Source organism: Moschus berezovskii, chromosome 9 (genome assembly GCF_049115385.1).
Source record: "Moschus berezovskii isolate FMDL1 chromosome 9, NW_MosBer_1.0, whole genome shotgun sequence".
Lineage (NCBI taxonomy): Eukaryota > Metazoa > Chordata > Mammalia > Artiodactyla > Moschidae > Moschus > Moschus berezovskii.
Window position 1 is genome coordinate 49,991,595 of NC_142468.1, and position 26,021 is coordinate 50,017,615.

At 38.3% G+C, this 26,021-nt stretch overlaps 1 protein-coding gene across 5 annotated transcripts in view; it reads left to right on the forward strand.

Annotated features, from left to right (window-relative positions):
- The first annotated feature begins 6,998 nt into the window (after nt 1-6,998).
- Nucleotides 6,999-26,021, forward strand: part of TEX9 (testis expressed 9) — a 169,943-nt gene continuing 150,920 nt past the window's right edge. For 2 of the 5 annotated variants that reach the window (XM_088839643.1, XM_088839641.1), the window contains exon 1: nt 7,001-7,625. In XM_088839643.1, the coding sequence (XP_088695769.1) occupies nt 7,453-7,625 (173 nt within the window). In that variant the 5' untranslated portion in view covers nt 7,001-7,452. Of the gene's footprint in view, nt 7,626-26,021 lie in introns of all 5 variants that reach the window. The other 3 variants (XM_088839640.1, XM_088839639.1, XM_088839644.1) reach the window with 3 other exon arrangements.

Consider the following 26,021-nt stretch of genomic DNA (forward strand, 5'->3'; position numbering starts at 1 on the left):
GGGTAAGCATCCATGTCTGGCCATGCATATTGTCACACACCATAGCCATAAAGAGTTAACACTGTCCATGGCTCTGTGTGAAGAGGACAACCAGAAGCTCTGTGTGTGGACCCATCCTGGACTCTGCCCTATGCATGTATCTCTTCCCTTGGGTGATTTTAGTCCCTGTATTAATCTGTAACTGAGGGTGTAGTAGCTTTCAGAGCATCCTGAGCCCTTCCAGTGAATTATCAAAAATGAGAGTGGTTAGGGGAATTCCCCACATTTTCAGCTGGTATCCTAAGTGGACACTGTCCACAAGATAGTGTCTTGTGTGGACACTGTTCCTCCTAAGTGTTCAATTGGCTAAACTCTCATACCTGACTTGGATCTCATCACCACCTCTGGAACCATCATCACTAGGGCTAAGTGAATGCCGCCCAGCAGTACATTTGATTGGAGTTGGGAGGGAGGGCAGTTGGCAGAGTGGACAAAGAGATATTTAGTTTCAGCAGCATTTTCTGGGACGTGGCATCTGCCCTGCCCAGACCGAAGTTGGCTTTTCTATTCAGATTATTGCTGATGTTGCTTCCTCTACTTTCTTCTCTTTCCTGCATCAGGGACAGACACTCCCTCTCCTTTCAGATGCCCAATGTATGCTTTATTGACATATCTAATACTATTTTCCTTGAAAATCAGTGATGTCTTAGTATTGAATCTTTGTTTATCTGATGCAAAGGTATACCGCCTATACTATTTTTATCTCTGAAATTGAGTTTCTAAAGTGTTTTGTTACATTGAAATTTCTGTGTAAATAGAGGTAGTATGGCATCCATAGGATTGTGTTTATAATTTTTAAAGATCTGTGGTAATTTTCTTATAAATTTTTATTATCCTAGTTAATAATATCACTTCATCCTTAGTTTCCCCTGTTACAGGTGTTAGTTGATGTTGGGAGCTGGGAGAAGGCTGCATGACTATTTCCCAAGGATATGAAGAAAATTTAATTTGGAATTTGAATACCAGCAGATTTTAAACACAAGTTCTCTTTCACTTAGGATTTAGTTTAGGAACTGGGGTAATCATCTGTAGACCAATTGAGAGAGTAAAAAGGTGAACACTATGAAACCAAGACACAGATTGAGAAGATTTCACTAAAACATTAAGAAACCAAGACATATTATTGAAAGATTTCACTAAAATTCTGAATGAGAAAGGATTGGTTAACATTAGAACATCACAGTAGCAAAGACTTGTATTTTATTTTCATTTTCCTGTACATAAAGTAAGCTTAACTGTATATACATAAGTGAATTTTTTGCTTAACTGATAATAAATTGATATATTTTATTCCATAATATAATTCTCTTTTTTTCCTCTGCTGCTTTACTGACAACAGACCCAGTTCAGCAGCTTATTAGCTTCATGTCTTGGGACCCTTTACTGTAATTCTTTGAGTTTTAGTTTCCTGTCTGTAAAATAGCAGTAAGTCTAAGTACCTTATCAGCTCTTGGGAGCATTATAGACAATTTATGAAAAGTACTTAGGTCAGTAGAGGTGCTCAGTAAATGTAGTTATTACTATTAGCTCTCATAACATTTTGCGTTTAAAAAAAAATTTCACCAAGTATTCTTAAGGAGATACCAATCTGGCGTCCTAATTGGATGTACCAGTTAATCCAAACCCTTTCGTGAACGTATCCAAGTACACACTGTTCCTTTTGGGTTTCCATCCTCTCTGTATCATGGGCTACTTCTTTTTTTTTTCCCTCTCTTTTTTTTTTATTTAATTGGAGGCAAATTACTTTACATTAATATATTGGTTGGTTTTGCCATACATTGACACGAATCTGCCCCGGGTGTACATGTGTTTCCCCTCTTGAATCCCCTCCCACCTCCCTCTTCCTCATATCCTCCCTCCAGGTCATCCCCGTGCACCAGCCCCAAGCATCCTGTATCATGCGTCGAACCTGGACTGGTGATTCATTTCTCATATGATAATATACATGTTACAATGCCATGAGCTTTTATAGGCTTCTGCCTCCACTGGCCCTGCTCTTTTGAAGGTACCAATACCTTCAACCTGACGTTCAGCTCCACCAGATTCCTGACCATCTTGCAGCCATTGCTTTTATCTTTGTTTCTAACAGGTAATTTTAAAAATCAGATTCAAACCAGAGTTGTTGGAATATGGGATTAGTCCTATTGCCTTAAGCCTGGATTTTGTGTGCCTGGGAAGAGCCCTGGCTTCTCATATGCCCTAGAGCCCAGGCTCTGCTTATTTCTCTGTGTTCTTCCAGGCCATTTGACTGGATTTCTGCTTCCATTAACTGTTCAGATCTCGAATTCCCCTTTGGAACAGGAGCACTAAACCAAATCCATGTGAATGAGACCCTATGAGCCTACTCTTGAGGTGTGAATCCTGTGCTCCGTAAATCAAGGCTTTGTTAGTTTTCTCATCCCAAGACCCCAAACCACCTCTTCTGGGTTCATTATTTTCTAATTTCTATACCCTTGCCCTCTGAAATGGACCAACTCTCACTGCCAGTGTGAGTCAGTGAGGAATTTGCTATTTAAGCACTAGCTTGCAGCCCCATGACCCAACCTATACCTAGATCTGTTCCTCCTATTGCCTCCTGGATTCATGCCCCAGTGTACCTCAGGGTCAAACTCATACAAGTGTCAGGATTGATAAATGCACTCAGGTATTATATCCTTTAAAAATTCACATAAATTACATTCTATATAGAGCTTTGTAGAGTTGCCTGCTATCTACTGTATTACATGTGTTCTTTTAAAATCTTCCAATTATCTTATTTTGTGACAGTCATTCTAGTTTGTTACTGAGTTGCAAATTCCATTTTGTTTTAGAGCCCTAGGAAAATTGCACACGTTGTTTTAATTAGTATCAATTTGGTTGTCAGATTTTCAAGATGAAGCCTTTGTGTTTCAGGATTATTTAAAGCCAGGGCATTGAAATAATTGGGGATTTTTCAAGAAAACACTCTTTATGACCCAATTTTAAAGTTATTTTAAATGGTAACATTAAAAAGAATTATTAACAAGTCTCTTATCTCCTTGGTCTACAGTATCTCAAAGTTATATAAAAAGCTAATTGCTAGCCAAAAATATCAGTTTTCACTGTGTAAAATACAACATCAACTCACTTGTCTGCATTGGGAGAAGCAGAGGTTGAGTAATCCAAGAAGAATTTATATTTGTCTTTTGGATACTTTTGTCCTTAAATTTGAATATGAGTGAGTCTGATGTCTAGGGAATTCATGTCAAACTAATGAAGCTGTATTATAAAGATCTCAAATAGGGAAGTTGATGTGTTCAAAATTTTTTTTTCCAGTTGCTTTCCTAGGTTAAAAGGAGCAAGTAAAGCTGAACTACATTCCTCATTGGAAGATTAGAATATTGAACACAGATGTTAAATTGTGGGTCTGGGAAGAATTCTGTAGCAGATTAGAAGCTGCTGAAGTAGGGATTTTTAGATCCCTATTGGGTTACAAATTTAGATCCCTATTGGGAAACAACGAAAAAAGGAAGATGGATTATGCCATAGAAAGAAAAATTAGAGAAAATACGCAGAAATTCTGTAAATAGAACAGGGATGATGTCTTGCCAAGTATTATGTTGGCTTAGAATATACCTACCAAATTTTGCATATTGCTCATCAAGGAAGTAGAGGTAAATTGGAGAAGAAAGTGAAATAATGAACTAATGAAATAAAAACTTTGAAGATTAGGGCATTTCTTATGTCCTAGTATGTGAGAAATGCACATATACACAATATTTTTTTAAAATGCTCTTTTGTATCATTTGAATAGTTTTTTAAACCATATGTATCTTTTACTACCCAACAACAAACTTGAAAATAGACACCTTGAATTTTAAAATATATAAAAAAAACAGCAAATGTTTCTCTTAATGGTAAGTACCTAACACTCTACCTAGTGAGTTTAGTTTGCCACAGAATTTCTAAACTAAAAGACAGAATACTTTTTTTATACCTTTCCAACTAGACAGTACATGCCTTAAGGCAAATTACTCTCTCATAGATCTTTATACCCATCACAGGCTCTAGGGAAACACCTTGCACATAATCAGTGTTCTTTTTGAATGAGTGAAGGCATGAATACTGAATGCATGAGTATCTCTGGTTAAGTCTGGATACCCCAAATAACAAGAACACAGTAATTTGATCGTTTCAGCAGTTTTACTGCCCCACCAGATTGCCTCTGCCATGTTAATTGTGTGATCTGCAAGAACAATTATAGCTGTTGTAATTTACTTCATTTATATTCTAACTTGTTTACCAAAAATATTTCGACGGCACCAGAATTGCTTTCTTGACCATGCCACTTGTTTAATTGGGTTTTTTTTAAGATCCTAACCATTGCAATACGCTGTGTCATGTATGTTCAGTTTTCCTTTCATAGTGGTTCATGGTTTGTTAACACTTTCTTTGCCTCAGCAGATGTACTGCTCTCATTTAACTATGCCATGCCATCTTTGTTGTAAATATATACAACACAAATATATCCGTGTATATATGTGTGTATGTATAGGGCTTCCCAGGTGGCGCTAGTGGTAAAGAATCTGTCTGCTGTTATAGGAGATGTATGAGACGTGGGTTCGATCCCTGGGTTGAGAAGATCCCCTGGAGAAGGAAATGGCAACCCACTGCAGTATTCTTGACTGGAAATTTCCATGGGCAGAGGAACCTGGCAGACTACAGTCCGTGGGTCACAAAGAGTCAGACATGATTGAGCACACACATACATACATATATGACATAGGAGATAGTTCTTTACATTTCTAACTGTATTTATTTTAACATCATTAGAAGGGAACATTTCATGCCAAGAAGGGCACAATAAAGGACAGATAGGATATGGACCTAACAGAAGCAGAAGGTATTAAGAAGAGGTGAAAGAATACACAGAATAACTGTATAAAAAATATATTAATGACCTGGATAACCATGGGTCACTCACCTAGAGCCATACATCCTGGAGTGTGAAGTCAGCTGGGCCTTATAAAGCATTACTATGAACAAAGCTAGTAGAGGTGATGGAATTCCAGCTGAACTATTTTAAATCCTAAACCATGATGCTGTGAAAGTACTACACTCAATATGTCAGCAAATTTGGAAAACTCAGCAGTGGCCACAGGACTGGAAAAGGTCAGTTTTCATTCCAGTCTCAGAGAATGGCAAGGCCAATGAATGTTCAAACTACCATACGGTTGTGCTCATCTCACATGCTAGCGAGGTTATGCTCAAAATCCTTTAACCTAGTTAGGCTTCAGCATTACATTAACTGAGAACTTCCAGAAGTAACAGCTGGATTTAGAAAAGGCAAGGGAACCAGAGATCAAATTGCCAACATCTGCTGGATCATAGAAAAAGCAAGACAATTCGAAAAAGAAAAACATCTACTTCTGCTTCATGGACTACACTAAAGCCTTTGACTGTGTGAATCACCACAAACTGAAAAATTCTTAAAGAGGTGTGAATTCCAGACAACTTTACCTGACTCCTGAGAAACCTGTATGCAGGTCAAGAAACAACAGTTAGAACCTGACATGAAACAATGAACTAGTTCAAAATTGGGAAGGGAGTACATCAAGGCCATATATTATCACCTGCTTATTTAACTTATATATGCAGAGTACTTCACATGAAATGCTGGGCTGGATGAAGCTCAAGCTGGAATCAAGTTTTCTGGGAGAAATATCAATAACCTCAGGTATGCAGATGACACCACCCTGATGGCAGAAAGCAAAGAGGAATTAAAGACCCTCTTGAGGAAGGTGAAAGAGGAGAGTGAAAAACCTGCCTTAAAACTCAGCATTCAGAAAACTAAGATCATGGCATCCAGTCCCATCACTTTATGGCAGACAGATGGGGAATAAATGGAAACAGTGACAGACTTGTTCACTGTGGATGGTGACTGCAGCTATGAAATTAAAAGACTTTTTCTTCTTCAAGGAAAAGCTATGACAAACCTACACAGCATATTAAAAAGCAGAGACAATACTTTGCCGACAAAGGTCTGTACAGTCAAAGTTATGATTTTTCCAGTGACCATGTACGGATGTGAGAGCTGTACCGTAAAGAAGGCTGAGCACCAAAGAAGGCTGAGCACCAAAGAAGTGATGCTGTCAAATTGTGTTGGAGAAGACTCTTCAGAGTTCGTTGGAGTGCAAGGAGATCATACCGGTCAATCCTAAAGAAAATCAACCTGAATATTCATTGGAAGGACTGATGCTGAAGCTCCAATACTTTGGCCACCTGATATGTAGAGCTGATTCATTGGAAAAGACCTTGATGTTGGGAAAGATTGAGGGCAGGAGAAGGGGGAGACAGAGGATGAGGTGGTTGGATGGCATCATTGACTCAATGAACATGAGTTTGAGCAAACTCTAGGAAATAGTGAAGGACATGGAAGTCTGGCGTGCTGTAATCCATGGGTTGCAAAGAGTCGCACACGACTAAGCAACTGAACGACTAATTTATTTTAATAACGAGAATTGATTTACTGGCATGTAGCTAGCTAGGCATTTAAGAAATGACTCTTTTCTTTGGTTTCTTAGCAATCACATTGATGACCTTTCAGGAAAATTAATATTTAGCAATAATAACTAACATTCATCTTCCCAGCACTATGCTTGGGTCTTTAAATAACTTATCTTATTTCTTTATTTATAAATTTTAATATATGCACATGTTGTTTTATATACATTTATAAACATATACATATATTTATAAATATATTTATACATGTATATATAAATATATACATATGAAAGTGAAGTGAAAGTGAAGTCGTTCAGTCCTGTCCAACTCTTTGCGACCCCATAGACTGTAGCCTACCAGGCTCCTCCGTCCATGAGATTTTCCAGGCAAGAGTACTAGAGTGGGTTGCCATTTCCTTCTCCAGGAGTTCGTCCTGACCCAGGGATTGAACCCGGGTCTCCCGCATTGCAGGCAGACACTTTACCATCTGAGCCACCAGGGAAGCCCAATATACATATACTTATATAAAAAATATAAATGTATCAATATATACATCTTCCACTCTTCTACAGTGGGAAGAGCCTGAGAATCTGGGTTCTTCCCCTTCACTTCAGGATGAGGAAGAGGAACTTAGAGAAACCACTGAAAGAGCTTAATATGCATTCCTGCAGTTTGGGGGACACACAAGACTGGTGTCAGAATTATATTCGAAAAGTCTAAAAAAAAAGGGCTTAAGAGGAAGTGGTCAATGGCTATAGTTGAGAAGTCAGTGCCCTTTAGAGTCTGTCACAACAAGAGTTGTGACATTTCCCATGGACCAGATCTGGACGGATAATGTGACAGAGGGTCAGCTTGGGGTTGTCTTAGTTCCTGCCCTGGAGGAAATCTCAGTAAAAGAAGGATGAAAGTAAACCAGCTGACCCCTCAGGGTGTGGAATAAAAAAACAAATGGCTCTTTGGAGTAGAGATGGATTTGAGATATGCAGCAGGGGCGGTGGTGGTGATAGGGTTTGCAAAATAACCCAAACATCATCTAGGAGAGAAAGAGCCAGATGTAAACAGCGGCCAAGTCTAAAAGGAGCCAACCGGAACCAACCGCAGTCTGCACCACCATCAGTTAAGTAAGAATTTTCTTGCCCTGCTTTCCTCTCCTCTCCCTCTGCACTCTAGCCTTGAAGAATAATAAAACTGTGGGAGGAGAAGTGCGATGAAAAGGAAGACAAGTGAATCACATTCCCTTTCCTGACTTCTGGCTTCCCTGACTACAGGCTGCCCTGGATATAGCCAGTCTGAGCTAGATACAGGGAGGAGAAGTCTAAAATATAAATGAAGTTCATAATTTTATTACATGGGAATATAATTTTTGTTTGCTCATGTATTCATTTTATCATTCCTTAAATTGAGATATAATTGATGTATAATATTAGTTTCAGGTGTACACATAATGATTTGATATATGTATTTATTGCAAAAATGATCACCATAATAAGTCTAATTAACATCCATCATTACACAGTTACAAATATTTTTCTTGTGATAAGAACTTTAAAGATTTACTGCCTTACAAATTTCAGACATAACAAGACAGTATTACTAACTGTAGTCACCATGCCAAACTGCATCCCCAGGAGTGCCACTCTGTTTTTATTCAAAGTTGATAGATCTTTTGTCAACAAGTTTCTTGTTATCAGTAAGGAAGATAATCTCTAAGCAATATACCACATTGCTTCAGTCACTTCAATACTTTTCCTTCAAATTAAATATCTGCCTTAAAAGAAAAGTCACTTCTTGACATTTCCTTCTTTATCCTCCCTTGAAGGAAATATATTTTGTTTAGTTAGAAATATTAATTGTATACTAACTTTTAAATTTAGTATTCAGGTGTCTTTTGTATGAAGTTATGCAGAAAATGTGGATTTGTTTAAAGAACATAAATCATTTTTTAAATTTATAAGCCATTTACTTTATTTTGTTGTTGTTACACTTCTCTCTTCTTACAAGCTGTCTATCTTGGGCCCACATTTTATAATCAGAAAAATAAATTATTAAAATTTTTTTTCACCCTGACTCTTCCTCGAGCTATCTTATCTATCCTTTTCTTTGGTGCTAAACTTGGAAAAGGAGCCCACACACATTACCACGTTCACTTTTTCACTAGTCCCTCATTCTAATCCTAGCTCTGGTTCACCTCTCTAATGAAACTGCTTTTCAAAGGTCACTCTTGTCCAGTCATGAGATTCAAAGGTATTCTCTTACACTTTATTTTTCTGGGAAGTGTTTGTGACAGTGCTTAGCGCAGTGCCCAGTAACCAGTCAGTTCTTAATACATTTTAATTCTTTTCCCACAAGATTTGCTAATGTTATTGATTAAATGATTAAATATAAAGTATTCTTTATCTGCGTAAAAGATTGAGACAAATGAAAATTTATGCAGTCCTGGTTTTCCTGTTGCTAATACAGCAAAATGCATTTCAATAGTGTTTTTTTCACTCATGTCCAGAGCATGGGGCCCAATAGTTTAGAAATTCAACTCTGATTTGTTGTAATTCATCTCCATTCTAAGTAATATAATTATTTAGCTGAAATATAAAGTAAGTTCTGGGAGTGTAGTGAACAGCACAATGACTATAGTTAATAAATTATATGTTTGAAAGTTTCTAAGAGAGTAGATAATAAAAGTTCTCATCACAAGAAAAAAAGTGTATATGAGGTGATGGGTGTTAACCAAACCTATTGGGGGTGACCATTTTGCAGTATATACATATATCGTTATTTGTTATACACTTTATGTCAGGTATATCTCAATAAAACAGGAAAAATGATCTAGTTTCCTGGCAGGGAAAAAACCTTGGTCAACTATGACTATAAGCAGTGAGATACCAGCCTTCTCTAGAAGAAATCAAGCATGTTTGTTTTCTACATCTGTTACTCTATTTCTGTTTTGTAAACAAGTTCATTTGTACCATTTCTTTAGATTACACATATAAAGCAATACTATATGATATTTGTCTTTGTATGTCATACTTCACTTTGTATGACAATCTCTAGGACCATCCATATTGCTGCAAATGGCATTATTTTATCCTTTTGTATGACTGAGGAATATTCCATATATGGTACATATGGGGGAAGGGATATATTGGAAGATTGGTATTGACATACACACTCACAACACACACACACATATATACACATATATATATATATGATAGATAACTAATAAGGACCTGAGCTTCCCAGGTGGTGCTAGTGGTAAAGAACCTGCCTGCCAATGCAGGAGATGCAGGTTCAATCCCAGGGTCAGGAAGATCCCTTGGAGAAGGGTATGGCAACCCACTCCAGTATTCTTGTCTGAAGAATCCCGTGGACAGAGGAGCCTGGAGAGCCATAGGGTTGCAAAAGGTTGGACATGACTGAAACAACTTTGCAAGCAATGGGAAAAAAAATCTAAAAAAGAGGGACATGTGTATATGTATACCTGTCTAACTTTGGATTCCCCATTCTTTATCACAGCTCCTCTCCCGGTCCAGCTACTTGGACAGCTGTTTCCAATTTCCCTTACTGGCAACCCCTAGTCCATCCCACCTGACCACTTCCAACGTTGAAGGAGATAAAAGTTGTTAAACCCTGGGCAGGACATAGCCTCAGATCTGTTATCTAAATTTAGACTGATGGGAAAACCAACCAATCAACATTTATTAAATGCCTACTGTATGCCAAACTTAAAAAAAAATGTTTTATTCATATATAAATTTGCCCTTTTAAAGTGTATGATTCAATATAAAATAATTTTATATTGAATTATTTTATATTGTACTATAGTTTATTTACAGTGTTGTGTTTGTTTCGGGTTATAGCAAAGTGATACAGTCATATATATATCATTTGGTGAAATTTTAACTGTTAATGTTTTTGGCATTGTGCTTTGTACCATTTATTAAATAAAAAAAAATAAAGCGTATGATTCAGTGGCTTTTAGTATATTGTAAAGTTGTGCAGTCATCCCCATTCTCTAATTTTAGGACATTTTCATCACCCCAAAAAGAAACCTTGTACTCATTAGCATATACGCCCATCTCCATTCCTCCAGCCACAGAAAACTACTCAACTACTTTATAGTGTATCTATGGATTTGCCTGTTTTGAACACTTGGCATAAATGGAATAATGTATAGACCTTTATGTCTGACTTTTTTAAGTTAGCCTAATATTCCCAGTGTTCATCTATGTTGTAGTGTGCATCATTACTTCACTTATTTTAATAGCCTAGTAATATTCTACATTTTGTTTATAGATTAATTAGTTGATGGGCAATTGGATTGTTTCTACTTTTTAGCTACTATGAATAATACTACTTTGAACATTTGTGTAGTTTTTTTGTAATCATGAGCTTTCAGTTCTCTTCAGTATAAATCTAGGAATGAAAATATGTTTCATATGGTAACTCTATGTTTAACTTTTTTTAAAAGATTGATTTGTTTATTCATTTTATTTTTTGGCTGTGGTGGGTCTTACTGCTGTGATCAGGCTTTCTCTACTTGTGGAGAGCGGGGACTTCTCTGTGTTGTGGTTCATGGGCTTCTCGTTGCAGTGGCTTCTCGTGCTTTGGAGCACGGGCTCCAGAGCGCAGGCTTCAGTAATTGAGGTGCCCAGGTTTAGTTGCTCTGCGGCATGTGGGATCTTCCCAGACCAGGGATCAAACCAGTGTCCCTTGCATTGCAAGGCAGATTCTTAACTGCTGGACCACCAGGGAAGTCCTGTGTTTAACTTTTGAGGAACCACCAAATTGATTTCCAAAGTGACTGCACTGCTTTATATCTTATCAGCAGTGTATCAATATTCCAGTGTCAAATTCTTGTTACTTGTTACTGTCTACCTTTTTTATTATACCCATCCTAGTGGGTCTGAAATGATATCTTATTGTGGTTTTGAGTTGCATCAGCTGATGACTAATGATGTTGAACATCTTTTCATGTGTGTATTGACCATTTGTTTGTCTTTTCTGGAGAAATATCAGTTCAGATCCTTTGTCCATTCTTTAATTGGTTGTCTTTTTATTGTTAACTTGTAAGAGTTCCTTATTCTGGATACTAGGCATTCATCAGTTACTACATAATTTGCCAATGTTTTCTCCCAGTTTGTAGGTTTTCTTTTCATTTTCTTGATTGTGTTCTTTGAGGCATAAAAGTTTTTAATTTTGATGATGTCCAGTTTTTATATATTTTTTTGTTTTTGCTTGTGCTTTTGCTATCATATCTAAGAGACCATTGCCTAATCCAAGGTCAGGAAGATTTATCTCTATGCTGTCTTCTAATAAGTTTTATGATTTTAGTTCTTACTTCTAGGTCTGTAATCCATTTTTACATTACTTTTTGTATACTGGGTGAGGAAAGGGTTCAACTTTATTCTTTTGTACATGGATATCCAGTGGTCCCAGCACCAATTTTTGAAATGATTATTGTTTTCACATTGAATTAATTGTGCCCTTTTCAAAAATCAATTGGCCATAAATAGAAGTTTTTTTTTCTCCCCTGGACTCCTGATTCTGTACCATTGATCCTTATACTACTGCACATTGTCTTGATTAGCATAGCTTTGTAGTAAGTTTCGAAATTGAAAAGATGTGAGTCCTTCAACTTTGGCCATTTTCGAGATTGATTTGGCTTCTCAGGATTCCTTGTATTTCCATATGAATTTTAGGATCAGTTTATCAATTTCTGCAAAAAAAAAAAAGTAGAAAAAAACTACCCAAGTCTTTGACAGTGATTATGTTAAACTTGTAGATCACTTTGGGGAGTATTGCCATCTTAACAATATTAAGTCTTCTGAGTATGGTACTGGCCCAAAGACAGAAATATAGATCAATGGAACAAAAATAGAAAGCCAAGGGATAAATCCACGCACCTATGGACACCTTATCTTTGACAAAGGAGGCAAGAATATACAATGGAGAAAAGACAATCCCTTAGGAGATCAATCCTGGGTGTTAATTGGAAAGACTGATGCTAAAGCTGAAACTGCAATATTTTGGCCACCTCATGCGATGAGTTGACTCACTGGAAAAGACTCTGATGCTAGGAAAGGTTGGGGGCGGGAGGAGAAGGGGACGACAGAGAATGAGATGGCTGGATGGCATCACCGACTCTGTGGACATGAGTTTGAGTGAACTCCGGGAGTTGGTGATGGACAGGGAGGCCTGGTGTGCTGTGATTCATGGGGTTGCAGAGTCAGGCACAACTGAGTGACTGAACTGAACTGAACTGAACTGGGAAAACTGGTCAACCACTTGTAAAAGAATGAAACTAGAACACTTTCTAGCACCATACACAAAAATAAACTCAAAATGGATTAAATATCTAAATGTAAGACCAGAAACTATAAAACTTCTAGAGGGGAACATAGGTAAAACACTCTCCAACATAAATCACAGCAGGATCCTCCATGACCCACCTCCCAGAATATTGGAAATAAAAGCAAAAATAAACAAATGGGACCTAATTAAAATTAAAAACTTCTGCACAACAAAGGAAACTATAAGCAAGGTGAAAAGACAGCCTTCAGAATGGGAGAAAATAATAGCAAACGAAGCAACTGACAAAGAATTAATCTCAAAAATATACAAGCAACTCCTGCAGCTCAATTCCAGAAAAATAAATGACCCAATCAAAAAATGGGCCAAAGAACTAAACAGACTTTTCTCCAAAGAAGACATACAGATGGCTAACAAACACATGAAACATCACTCATAATCAGAGAAATGCAAATCAAAACCACAATGAGGTACCATTTCATGCCAGTCAGAATGGCTGCTATCCAAAAGTCTACAAGCAATAAATGCTGGAGATGGTGTGGAGAAAAGGGAACTCTCTTACAGTCTTGGTGGGAATGCAAACTAGTACAACCACTGTGGAGAACAGTGTGGAGATTCCTTAAAAAACTGAAAATAGAACTGCCATACGACCCAGCAGTCCCACTGCTGGGCATACACACCAAGGAAACCAGAAATGAAAGAGATACATGTACCCCAATGTTCATCGCAGCACTGTTTATAAAAGCCAGGACATGGAAGCAACCTAGATGTCCATCAGCAGACGAATGGATAAGAAAGCTGTGGTACATGTACACAATGGAGTATTACTCAGCCATTAAAAAGAATTCATTTGAATCAGTTCTAATGAGGTGGATGAAACTGGAGCCTATTATACAGAGTGAAGTAAGCCAGAAAGAAAAACACCAATACAGTATACTAATGCATATATATGGAATTTAGAAAGATGGTAACAATAACCCTGTATGTGAGACAGCAAAAGAGACACAGATGTATAGAACAGTCTTTTTGACTCTGTGGGAGAGGGCGAGGGTAGGATGATTTGGGAGAATGGCATTGAAACGTATATTATCATATGGAGGCGAATTGCCAGTCCAGGTTTGATGCATGATACAGGATGCTCAGGGCTGGTGCACTGGTTGACCCAGAGGGATGGGATGGGGAGGGAAGTGGGAGTGGGGTTCAGGATGGGGAATACGAGTACACCCGTGGCGGATTCATGTCAATGTATGTAAAACCACTATAATATTGTAAAGTAATTAGCCTCTACTTAAAATAAATACATTTATATTAAAGAAAACCAATATTAAATCTTCTGAACCAGGAATGTAGAATGTCTCTCCATTTATTTAAGTCTTTAATTTGTTTCAGTAACATCCTGTACTTTTCATTGTGTAAATTTTGCTCTTTTGTTAAATTTATTCCTGTGTATTTTTTCTTTTTGAAGTTCTTTTAAATGGAATTCTTAATTTTAATTTTGGATGGTTTGTTGCTAGTATATAGAAGTAGAAGTGATTTTTTTTTTAATATTGATCTTGTGTTTTGCAACTTTGCCAAATTCTTTACTTAGTTCTAATGGTACATTGTGTGGATTCTTTAGGATTCTCTATGTACAAGATCATGTTATCTGAAAACATTTTTATTTATTTTTTCATCTGAATTGCCTTTTTAAAAAATTTATTTATTTATTTTTGGCTGCACAGGGTCTTCGTTGCTGTGCACAGGCCTTTTCTAGTTGTGTATATTTCTAGTTGTGGTGCACGGGCATCTCATTGTGGTGGTTTCTTTTGTTGTGGGGCTCTACATACATGGGCTTCAGTAGTTGTACGCAGGGTTAGTTGCTCCACAGCATGTGGGATCTTAGTTCCCAGACCAGGGATTGAATCCGTGTCCCCTGCATTGGCAGGTGGATTCTTAATCACTGGACCTCCGGGAAGTCCCCCTTTTATTATTATTAACTACTTGCCCTAGCTAGTATTTCCAATACAGTTTTGAGGTAAAGTGGCCAAGGCAGACATAGTATTCTTGTTCCTTATTTTAGAAGGAAAGCATTCAGTATTTCACTGTTAAGTATGATGATATTTAGGTTTTTAATGGATGGCCTTCATCAAGTTGAGGAAATTATCTTCTTTTTCTAGTTTTTTTGGGTGCTTCTGTTAAGAAAGCATGTTGAAAATGGACAGTTTTTTAAATATGTCTATTGAGGTGACCATGTGGTTTTGTCTTAATCTGACATGGTGTTCCTGGGATAAATCCCACTTGGTGTATAATCCTTTAAATATATTGCTGGATTTGGTTTGCTAGTATTGAACATTTTAAATTTTGTATTCATAAGGGATATTGATCTGTAGTTGGCTTCTCTGTGGTGTCTAATTTTGATATAAGGCTAATACTGCCATCATATAATAAGCTGGGAAATGTTTCCTCCTCTTCTATTTTAGTAGAAGAATTTTAAAAGGACTAGTGTTAATTCTTCTTTAGACCCTGAGTAGAATTCATTGGTAAAGTATTTGGACCTAGGTGGGTTTTTATTATTAATTCAATATCTTTACATATAATGATTTTATTCAGATTTTCTATTTCTTTTTGAGTCAGTTTTGGTAGTATGTCTTCCTAAGACTGTTAATTTAATCTAGGCATTGAATTTGTTGTCAATTTTTTTTTCATTTTAAATATATTTATTTTTTAAATTGGGCTTCCCTTGTGGCTCAGCTGGTAAAAAATTCACCTGCAATGTGGGAGACCTGGGTTTGATCCCTGGGTTGGGAAGATCTCCTAGAGAAGGGAAAGGCTACCCACTTCAGTATTCTGGCTGGAGAATTCCATGGACTGTGTAGTCCATAGAGTTGCAAAGAGTTGGACACAATTAAATTGAAGGATAATTGCTTTACAGAATTGTGTTCATTTCTGCCAAACATCAACATAAATCAGCCATAGGTACATATGTCCCTCTCCCTCTTGAACCTGCCTCCCCTCTTCCTCCCCATCCCACCGTTATAGGTTGTTAAAGAGACCTGGTTTGAATTCCCCGAGTCATAGAGCAAATTCCCATTGGCTATCTATTTTACATATGGTTATTTAAGTTTCCATGTTACTCTCTCCATGCATCCTACCCTCTCCTTCCTCCCCACCCGACCCATGTCCTTAAGTCTGTTCTCTATCTCTGTTTTTCCATTGCTGCCTTGCAAATAATTTCATCAGTACCATCTTTTTATATTCTGTATCTACATGTTCAGTTCAGTTCAGTTCAGTCGCGCAGTCGTGTCCGACTCTCCGCGACCCCATGAATCACTGCACGCCAGGCCTCCCTGTCCATCACCAACTCCCGGAGCTCACTCAAACTCATGTCCATCGAGTCGGGGATGCCATCCAGCCATCTCATTCTCTGTCATCCCCTTCTCCTCCTGCCCCCAATCCTTCCCAGCATCAGAATCTTTTCCAGTGAGTCAACTCATCGCATGAGGTGGCAAAAGTTTTGGAGTTTCAACTTTAGCATCAGTCCTTCCAATGAACACCCAGGATTGATCTCCTGTAGAATGGACTGGTTGGATCTCCTTGCAGTCCAAGGGACTCTCAAGAGTCTTCTCCAGCACCACAGTTCAAAAGCATCAATTCTTCGGCGATCAGCTTTCTTCAAAGTCCAACTCTCACATCCATACATGACCACGGGAAAAACCATAGCCTTGACTAGACGGAATTTTGTTGGCAAAGTAATGTCTCTGCTTTTTAATATACTATCAAGGTTGGTCATAACTTTCCTTCCAAGAAGTAAGCGTCTTTTAATTTCATGGCTGCAATCAGCATCCGCAGTGATTTTGGAACCCCAAAAAATAAAGTCTGACACTGTTTCCACTGTTTCCCCATCTATTTCCCATGAAGTGATGGGACCACATGCCATGATCTTTGTTTTCTGAATGTTGAGCTTCAAGCCAACCTTTTCACTCTCCTCTTTCACTTTCATCAAGAGGCTTTTGAGTTCCTCTTCACTTTCTGCCATAAGGGTGGTGTCCTCTGCATATCTGAGGTTATTGATATTTCTCCCGGCATTCTTGATTCCAGCTTGTGCTTCTTCCAGCCCAGCGTTCCTCATGATGTACTCTGCATATAAGTTAAATAAGCAAGGTGACAATATACAGTCTTGACGTACTCCTTTTCCTATTTGGAACCAGTCTGTTGTTCCATGTACAGTTCTGACTGTTGCTTCCTGACCTGCATACAGGTTTCTCAAGAGGCAGGTCAGGTGGTCTGGTATTCACATCTCTTTCAGAATTTTCCCCAGTTTATTGTGATCCACACAGTCAAAGGCTTTGGCATAGTCAATGAAGCAGAAATAGATGTTTTTCTGGAACTCTCTTGCTTTCTCCATGATCCAGCAGATGTTGGCAATTTGATCTCTGGTGCCTCTGCCTTTTCTAAAACCTGCTTGAACATCTGGGAGTTCACGGTTCACGTATTGCTGAAGCCTGGCTTAGAGAATTTTGAGCATGACTTTACTAGCGTGTGAGATGAGTGCAATTGTGCAGTAGTTTGAGCATTCTTTGGCATTGCCTTTCTTTGGCAATTCGTTATACCCTAATACAAAATAAAAAGATTAAAAAAGTGATAAAAATAAAGAGATGTGCATTTTCTAGGAATATTATACTGGTCCTTTCACAGTTGCATGAACAAGAACAGGCTATGAAAACCTGGTGAACCTGTTAGTCTCTACTCTTTGGAGTGGCATCCTGTACTTAGAATTTCAATTCACCCTGTGTACAACCTCTTAAGAAGGATTTTGTGACCTGAAATCAGCTAGATAATTTGTTCAGTCATGTTGCATCTGCCTTAAGTGAATCTTTCATCTAAGTTACTTGCTCAAGTGCTTAAGAGGACAGAAAGCTAGGGTTTTAGAAAGTTTGTACTGCAAGTGACATGAGCATTTTTCTTCTTTCTTACTAGCAAAAAACAGTGTGGCAGAATTTGACCTAGCAGTTATTGGTGTTATAAAATCCATTTGATAGGTTGTGGAGGAAGAGGCTGACTGACCTCAACTACCTGTAACCATTGGAAGCTTCCAATAAAATCTACTAATCAGGAATGATTAAACTGGCTTAAGTCAATTTGGAAATATACTAGGTAAAGCAGCCTGCTTTATAAGGGGTTTAGTTCTTTGGTAAATGACTATGTACTCTCTCCATCAATGTAGCATTGAGTACCATCCTTAAAGAAGTTCAGACAAAATCATATGGTCTTCTTTTTTATGTTAAACATGGAGAAATTTAGGCCCAGAACAATTAAGTAACATTCTCAAGGTTAGTGCACACATTAGTGGTGAAAGAGGGACTGGGTCATGGGTCTAATGACTGAGAATGCTCACTTGCCATGATAGTGGAGTAATATTTTCCAAACAAAAGCACATGAAATTGTGACCCAGAACGTCTGATACGACTTATGGAGCTGATAGGACAGAAGACTTGGGACTCCAGCGGGGCTAACAAAACACTCCCATTGCTTTCATCCATCTTTACTGCTCTCTGCTTACCCGTATTCCAACTTCTATAATCCAATTTTCTCTAACTTCCTTTAACCACACTAGGAAGTTGTGTGTGTGTGAAGGTCGCTCAGTTGTTTCCGAGTCTTTGCGACTACAGCCCATGAAATTCTCCAGGCCAGAATACTGGAGTGGGTAGCTGTTCCCTTCTTCAGGGGATCTTCCCAACCCAGGTCTCCCGCATTGCAGGCGGAGTCTTTACCAGCTGAGCCACAAGTGAAGCCCAACCCCACTAGAAAGTTACTCATTAGCAAAGTTGGGGAGGTGAGTGCCAACAATATTACACAATGCCTCTTTCTTTCCATTTCTACACTCTCATAGTGCAGGCCAAGGAAAAATTGTGTTTCCTTTGTCTTAGGATGCACAATGAATTTTCCTGTTTGTTCTAGCAGACCACTTCTTGATGGTCTCTGGCTTACATATTTCATATGCTGGAAAATTGTATGAAACAAGACCTGTTTTCATGGTTTGACTATAGTCAATTTCAATAATGTCAGTTTTTTTATCAGTGTTTTTGGACCCACATTTATCCAGACTCCTAAATCTTTCTACCCTCTATGTTTTATGAATGTGTATTTGGCATCGCCGACTCTGTGGACATGAGTTTGGGTGAACTCCGGGAGTTGGTGGTGGACAGGGAGGCCTGGCGTGCTGTGATTCATGGGGTCGTGGAGAGTTGGACACGACTGAGCGACTGAACTGAACTGAACTGAAATGATTTACCACAAGGTGCTACAGTGATCTTGTAACTCATGTCTGAAGGTCTAGGAATGAGCATATGGTCCCAAATAATTCAACACTCCAAGTATCGTTAGTTAGAAAGTATAAATGATTCCCTGATATCCACATAGTTTGATTAATTCAACTCAAGAATTAGAGACTCTTCAAGTTGAAAGAGATGTTAAAGATCCTTCTGGCAAACTGTCCCTGTCAAGGACTCACCCAGATTCTGCTTACACTGTCACTTATCACTAATGAAAATGCTCTTTAACCAGTCACAGCTTATTCCACTTTGAAGCATCTTTAACTGCCAGAGAGTTCTTTTCTTTTTTAAAAAATAATTTTATTTAATTATTTGTTTTTGACTTGTGGTTTATAATATAAATGGCATTATTTTGAGAGAGGGATAACTTAGGTATGGCATTGGGTTTTTTTTCTTTTTGCAGCTTGAGGCAGTTGTAAAATAACTTAATGTAGCTTTTTGCAACTGTGTATTCTATAGTATTTTTTTCATTTGGTGAAATTTTAGCTGTTAATGTTTATGGCATTGTGCTTTGTACCATTTATTAAATAAAAATTTAAAAAAAGAAAAAATAAAGTTATTATAAATTTTAAAAAATTAATTGTTTTTGGCTGTGATGGGTCTTAGTTGTTGTACAGGCCTTTTCTCTAGTCGTGGCGAGCAGGGGCTACTTTTCCTTGCAGTGCACAGGTTTCTTGTTGCTGTGGCTTCTCTTGTTGTGGAGCATGGGCTTTAGGGTGCATGGGCTTCAGTAGTTTTGGTGTGTGGGGTCAATAGTTGTGGCTCCCAGGTTCTAGAGTGCAGAATCAGCAGTTTTGGTGCACGGGCTTAGTTGCTCCATGGCATGTGGACTGTTCCCAGACCAGGGGTTGATCCATTTCCTGCATGGCAGATGTATTCTTTACCACTGAGCCACCAGGGAAGCCCCAGACAGTTCTTATTTGATTAGAAATACTTCTCCTTGTGACTTTCACTAGCCTCTTTTTCTATGGTTTCTTTAGTATCATGATGAATACCTCTAATTTTTCTTTTACTTGTCAGCCCTGTAATTATTTGAAAGCAGCTTTCATGCCCCCATCACAACTTTAAAGATTATTGAAGAACACAGAAAGAACTTTTTTCTCATGGTTATGTTTCTGTACCTCTGATATATAAAACATCAAGTGTAAAATGTTTTTTAAACTTTTATTAACTTTTTACAGAAATGGTCTGAGCTTTCGTAGAAGTATTTGAAAATTACAAATAGATATCATAGTATGAGAAAGCCCAGAAACAGATGAAACAAGGATTTGAGTGTAAGCACATTATTGGGGAAATGCAGAATTCTTATGGGAATGGAGGAGTAATGTAAGGAAGAGAATCCAACCAGTGCAGGGTATGTTGTCAAGCCAGTTATCACAGTGGGCCACTAGAGAGAAATCTCATGGAGAAATCCTGGGAAATGATGTAAAATAAATGCCTCAGAATGATGCCACCTTAGGGGTGAACTGCTACCTCAGCATTTCCAGCCTGCTCCCAGACAAGCTGTCTCCCACAGTTCTGAAATAGAAAGCTCTCAGGCACAGAGGAAGCCATTAGAAGTTGGCTGCAGTACTGCATAGGACACTGACAGCATCTGGGATAATAAGCAAAATAATGATAATTATTAAAGAATAAAATTTTGATGTAATTCTATCTGAATATAAATTATCATAAAACAATGTCATTCTGCAACATTAACTTGCAGCCTGCTTTGACACTTAGTAATATAGTAAGTATTTCATGTCTTCCTATGTCAATAAATATAAATCTATTCATATCATCATTAATGGTGATATACTGTACGATTATTTATTTAACTAATTCTCTGGTTGGACATTTAGATTAGTTCCAGGTTTTTGCAGTTCTTAAAGGAGATGCTTTGTGTCAGTCTCACTGAACGTTGAATTTATATTTGGTTCAACTGCCACTCAACTGTATGTTTATTATGATAATATGCTTTAAAGATATAAACAGTGTGGGAAAGAATACTGTGTATTCAAATGCCAATGATTCATACTTTCTTTGCAGTTTAGAAATAATAGTTCAAAAAAAAAAGGGAATAATAGTTCAGATAAGTTTGCATTCAAAATACTATATTATACCTTGTGATTATATCACAAGAGACAGCCATTTAGGTTACAGAAATTCAACTTCATGAATTTAACACCACTACCACAAATTCGGGATGACAGAGAATAAGATGGCTGGATGGCATCACCGACTCACTGGATGTCAGTTTGAGTGAACTCCAGGAGTTGGTGATAGACAGGGAGGCCTGGCGTGCTGTAATTCATGGGGTCGCAAAGAGTCGGACACAACTGAGCAACTGAACTGACTGACTGACCACAAATTAGGATCCATTTATTTATATTTACAAAAATTGATTTGGATTTGAGCTGAGTACCAGCAGTCCAGAGCTGTCATGGCTTCCTGTTGGCAGTTATATAGCTGGAGTACTTTTCTCCTCAGAACCCTTATTGTTTGTTACTTTAAAGCAGTTCTAAATTATGCCTCATATACACATGGTCTCAGCTTGCTGAGCAGGTATGATACCGTCTTAAGTTAGGTTTCTTGGGAAATAGACTGAGATGGAGATATGCCTGTGGGAGGTTTAATGGGGCGTAGTCTCAGAAACATTCTGAGAAACTTCATCTGGAGATATCTTATCCTGGATTCTGATTGTTGTTGTTTAGTCGCTAAGACCTGTCTGACTCTTTGCAATCCCATGAACTGCAGCATGCCAGGCTTCCCTGTCCTTCACCATCTCCTAGAGTTTGCTCAAACTCATGTCCATTGAGTCAGTGATGCCATCCAGCCATCTCATCCTCTGTTACCCCCTTCTCCTCCTGCCCTCAATCTTTCCCAGCATCAGCGTCTTTTCCAGTGAGTCAGCTCTATGCATCAGGTGGCCAGAGTATTGGAGCTTCAGCTTCAGCATCAGTCAGTCCTTCCAGTGAATATTCAGGGTTGATTTCCTTTATAACTGTCTGGTTTTATCTCCTTGCAGTCCAAGGGACTCTTAAGAGCCTTCTCCAGCACCACGGTTCAAAAGTATCAATTCTTTGGTGCTCACTCAGCCTTCTTTATACATGACTACTAGTAAAACCATATCTTTGACTACTTGGACCTTTGTCACAAAGTGGTATCTCTGACTTTTTAATACTTTGTTTAGGTTTGTCATAGCTTTTCTTCCAAGGAGTAAGCATCTTTTAATTTCATGACTGCAGTCGCCATCCAAAGTGATTTTGGAGCCCAAGAAAATAAAATCTGTCACTGTTTCAACTTTTTCCCCATCTGTTTGCCATGAAGTGATGGGAATGGGTGCCATGATTTTCATTTTTCTGAATGTTAAGTTTTAAACTAGATTTTTCACACTCCTCTTTCACCCTCATCAAGAAGCTCTTTAGTTCCTCTTCACTTTCTGCCATTAGGGTGGTATCATCTGCATATCTGAAGTTGGTATTTCTCTCAGCTGTCTTAATTGCAGCTTGTGAGTCATTCAGGCCAGCATTTCACATGATGTACTCTGCATATAAGTTAAATAAGCAGGATGACAGTATACAGCTTTGACATACTCCTTTCACAAATTTTGAACCAGTTCGTCCTTCCCATGTCTGATTCTAATGTTGCTTCTTGTACTTCATACAGGTTTCTTAGGAGACAGGTAAGGTGGTCTGGTATTCCCATCTCTAAGAATTTTCCACAGTTAGTTGTGATCTACACAGTTAAAGGCTTTAGCATAGTCAGTGAAACAGAAGTAGATTTTTTTTGGAATTCTCTAGCTTTTGCTATGATCCAACAGATGTTGGCAGTTTGATCTCTGGTTCTTCTGCCTTTTCTAAATCCAGCTTGAACATCTGGAAGTTCTTGGTTCACATACTGTTGAAGCCTAGCTTGAAGGATTCTGAACATTACCTTACTAGCATGTGAAATGAGTGCAACTGTACAGTAGTTTGAATGTTCTTTGGCCTTGCCTTTCTTTGGGATTGGAGTGAAGCCTTACCTTTTCCAGTCCTGTAGCCACTGCTGGGTTTTCCAAATTTGTTGACATATTGAGTGCAGCACATTCACAGCATCATAGTTTAGGATTGTAAATAGCTCAGCTGGAATTCCACATCCCCTAGCTTTGTTCATAGTAATACTTCCTAAGGCCCACTTAACTTCACACTCCAGAATGTTTGGCTCTAGGTGAGTGACCACACCATGATGGTTATCTGGGTCATTAAGACCTTTTTTGTATAGTTCCTCTGTGCATTCTTGCCATGTCTTAATCTTTTTCAGTTTCTGTTAGGCCTTTGTTGTTTCTGTGCTTTATTGTGCCCATCTTTGCATGAAATGTTCCCTTGATATCTCCAATTTTCTTGAAGAGATCTCTAGTCTTTCCCATTCTATTATTTTCCTCTAATTCTTTGCATTGTTCACCTAGAAGGCTTTCTTATCTCTCCTTGCTTTTCTCTGGAATTCTGCATTCAGTTGGGTATATCTTTTCCTTTCACCTTTGCTTTTCGCTTTTCTTCTTTTCTCAGCAAGTCCTCCTCTTTTACTTCAGCAAGACAACCACTTTGCCTTCTTGGATTTTTTTCTTGATAATGATTTTGGTCACCACCTCCTATACAATGTTACGAACCTCCGTCCATATTTCTTCAGGCACTCTGTCTACCAGATCTATCCCCTGAACCTATTTGTCACCTCCACTGTATAATCATAAGGGATTTGATTTAGGTCACACCTGAATGGTCTAGTGGTTTTCCCTACTTAAATTTTTAAACCTGAATTTTGCAGTAAGGAGCTCATGATCTAAGCCACAGTCAGCTCCAGGTCTTGTTTTTGTTAACTGTATAGAGCTTCTCCATCTTTGGCTACAAAAAATATAATGAATCTGATTTCAGTGTTGACCATCTGGTGATGTCCACATTTTTAGTCATCTCTTGTATTGTTGAAAGAGGACATTTGCTATGACCAGTGAGTTCTCTTGGCAAAACTCTTTTTAGCCTTTGCCCTGCTTCATTTTGTACTCCATGGCCAAACTTACCTATTACTCCAGGTATCTGTTGACTTCATACTTTTGTATTCTAATCACCTATGAAGAAAAGAACTTTTTTTTTTTTTTTTTGGTGTTACTCTTTTTTTTTTTTTTCTGGAGAAATTTACAAGGCTACTAGGAAAAACTTCAAATCCTGACATTGCATTTGATCCAGAAACTCATTCTCTCTCCTTTTCCACACATCCTGTATCCCTTTTACATTTAACTTTACCAGCAGCAGCAGCCCTTCTGCCTGGCTAGGTATTTGTCCGTTTGCTGTCAAAAGTGCCTTCAAGTGAAAGTGTTAGTTGCTCAGCTGTGTCCACCTCTTTGCGACCCCATGGACTGTAGCCTGCAAGGTTCCTCTGTCCATGGAATTATCCAGGCAAGAGTACTAGAGAGGGTAGCCATTCCCTTCTGCAGGGGATCTTCCTGACCCAGGGATCAATCCCAGGCCTTCTGCCTTGCAGGTAGATTCTTTACCATTTGAGCCACCAAAGAAGCCCTGGGGAAGTTATCAAAGGACATTCCAGTGGGTGCTGAATAGTCTTCTTTTCCCCTTATGATGTAACACAATGAATGCTTTCTCATCCAACTTTCTTTACCCCACTAGTACAGGAACTCTTTTTAAAAAAAAAAAATCTTTATTTTTGTGCTGGGACTTAGTTGGGGCACAGAAAATCTTTAGTTGCAGCATGTGGGATCTTTAAGTTGTGGCACGTGAGCTCTTTAAGTTGTGACATGTAGGATCTAGTTCCTTGACCAAAGATGGAACTCAGGCCCCCTGCATTTGAAGTATGGAGTCTTAGCCATTAGACCACCAGGGAGGTCCTAGAAAAGGGCCTCTTTTCCTTGCCTGCCTGCTTCTTCACACAAGAACTCTAAAATGACCATGTGGTAGCCACGTAGTAAAATTTAATAGGACTCTTAATACTATGTTCCTCTCTGGAAGCATTTTCTCTAAGCAAACTATATGGAACTGCCAAGCCTGTGCCAGTGACTCTCATGGTTTCTGGGTCCACTATCACATCGCTTTGGTAAAATTGCTCACTTCGTCTGAGACAGTGATTCTTTGTATAGTGGTGTTGTCTGAGGCACTTTAGGCAGGAAAATTACACCTGTATCTGAAATAGATTTCCGTATTTAATTTGGAGGGGATGTCTCAGCAAGCCCTAGACTACTGGGCCCCTAAAAACTTCACTGACACGCGTAGGCCTGAATTTTCATAGGGTTTTTCTCCTATAATCTGGAGTACATGTGTCTTACCAAGGTGTACAGAGTACTTGCCCATTTCTTACACAGTCAGTTCAACTAACATGAAATGTCTGATGTCATAGAACAATGAGATAGATGTTCTGTGGGAAGTCCAGATGGTCTAGGTATTTTCCACTCTGTTATAATGGAGTGTACAGGGAAGCCTGGCATGTTGCAGTCCATGGGATCAAGAAGAGTTGGACACGACTTGGTGACTGAACAACTACAACATAACGGAGTTTGAAAGAGTTAACTTCATTCTGGTGCAAGACCATTAATGTATACTATTGTCCATTCCATGTAAAAGCAAACTGCTTATGCCCCTCCTGCTTGCTGGGTATTGAAAATTAATACATTTGTCAGATTAATAGTCACATACCACTTAATAAGGTCTGTGTTAATCTGCTATAACAATGATATCACATCCATTTCATTAGTTACAACTAGGATTACTACTTAGTTAAGTTTAAGATATTATTCTGCTTGTATTTTAGAGGTCAGACAAGGCAAATACATATGAATATAATGAGTACCATATAATGGTACTAATCTCTGTCATTCCCACTAGAGCAGTATTATTTTTTATTTTACAGTCTTCCAAGGATGAGGAGGGAATATCA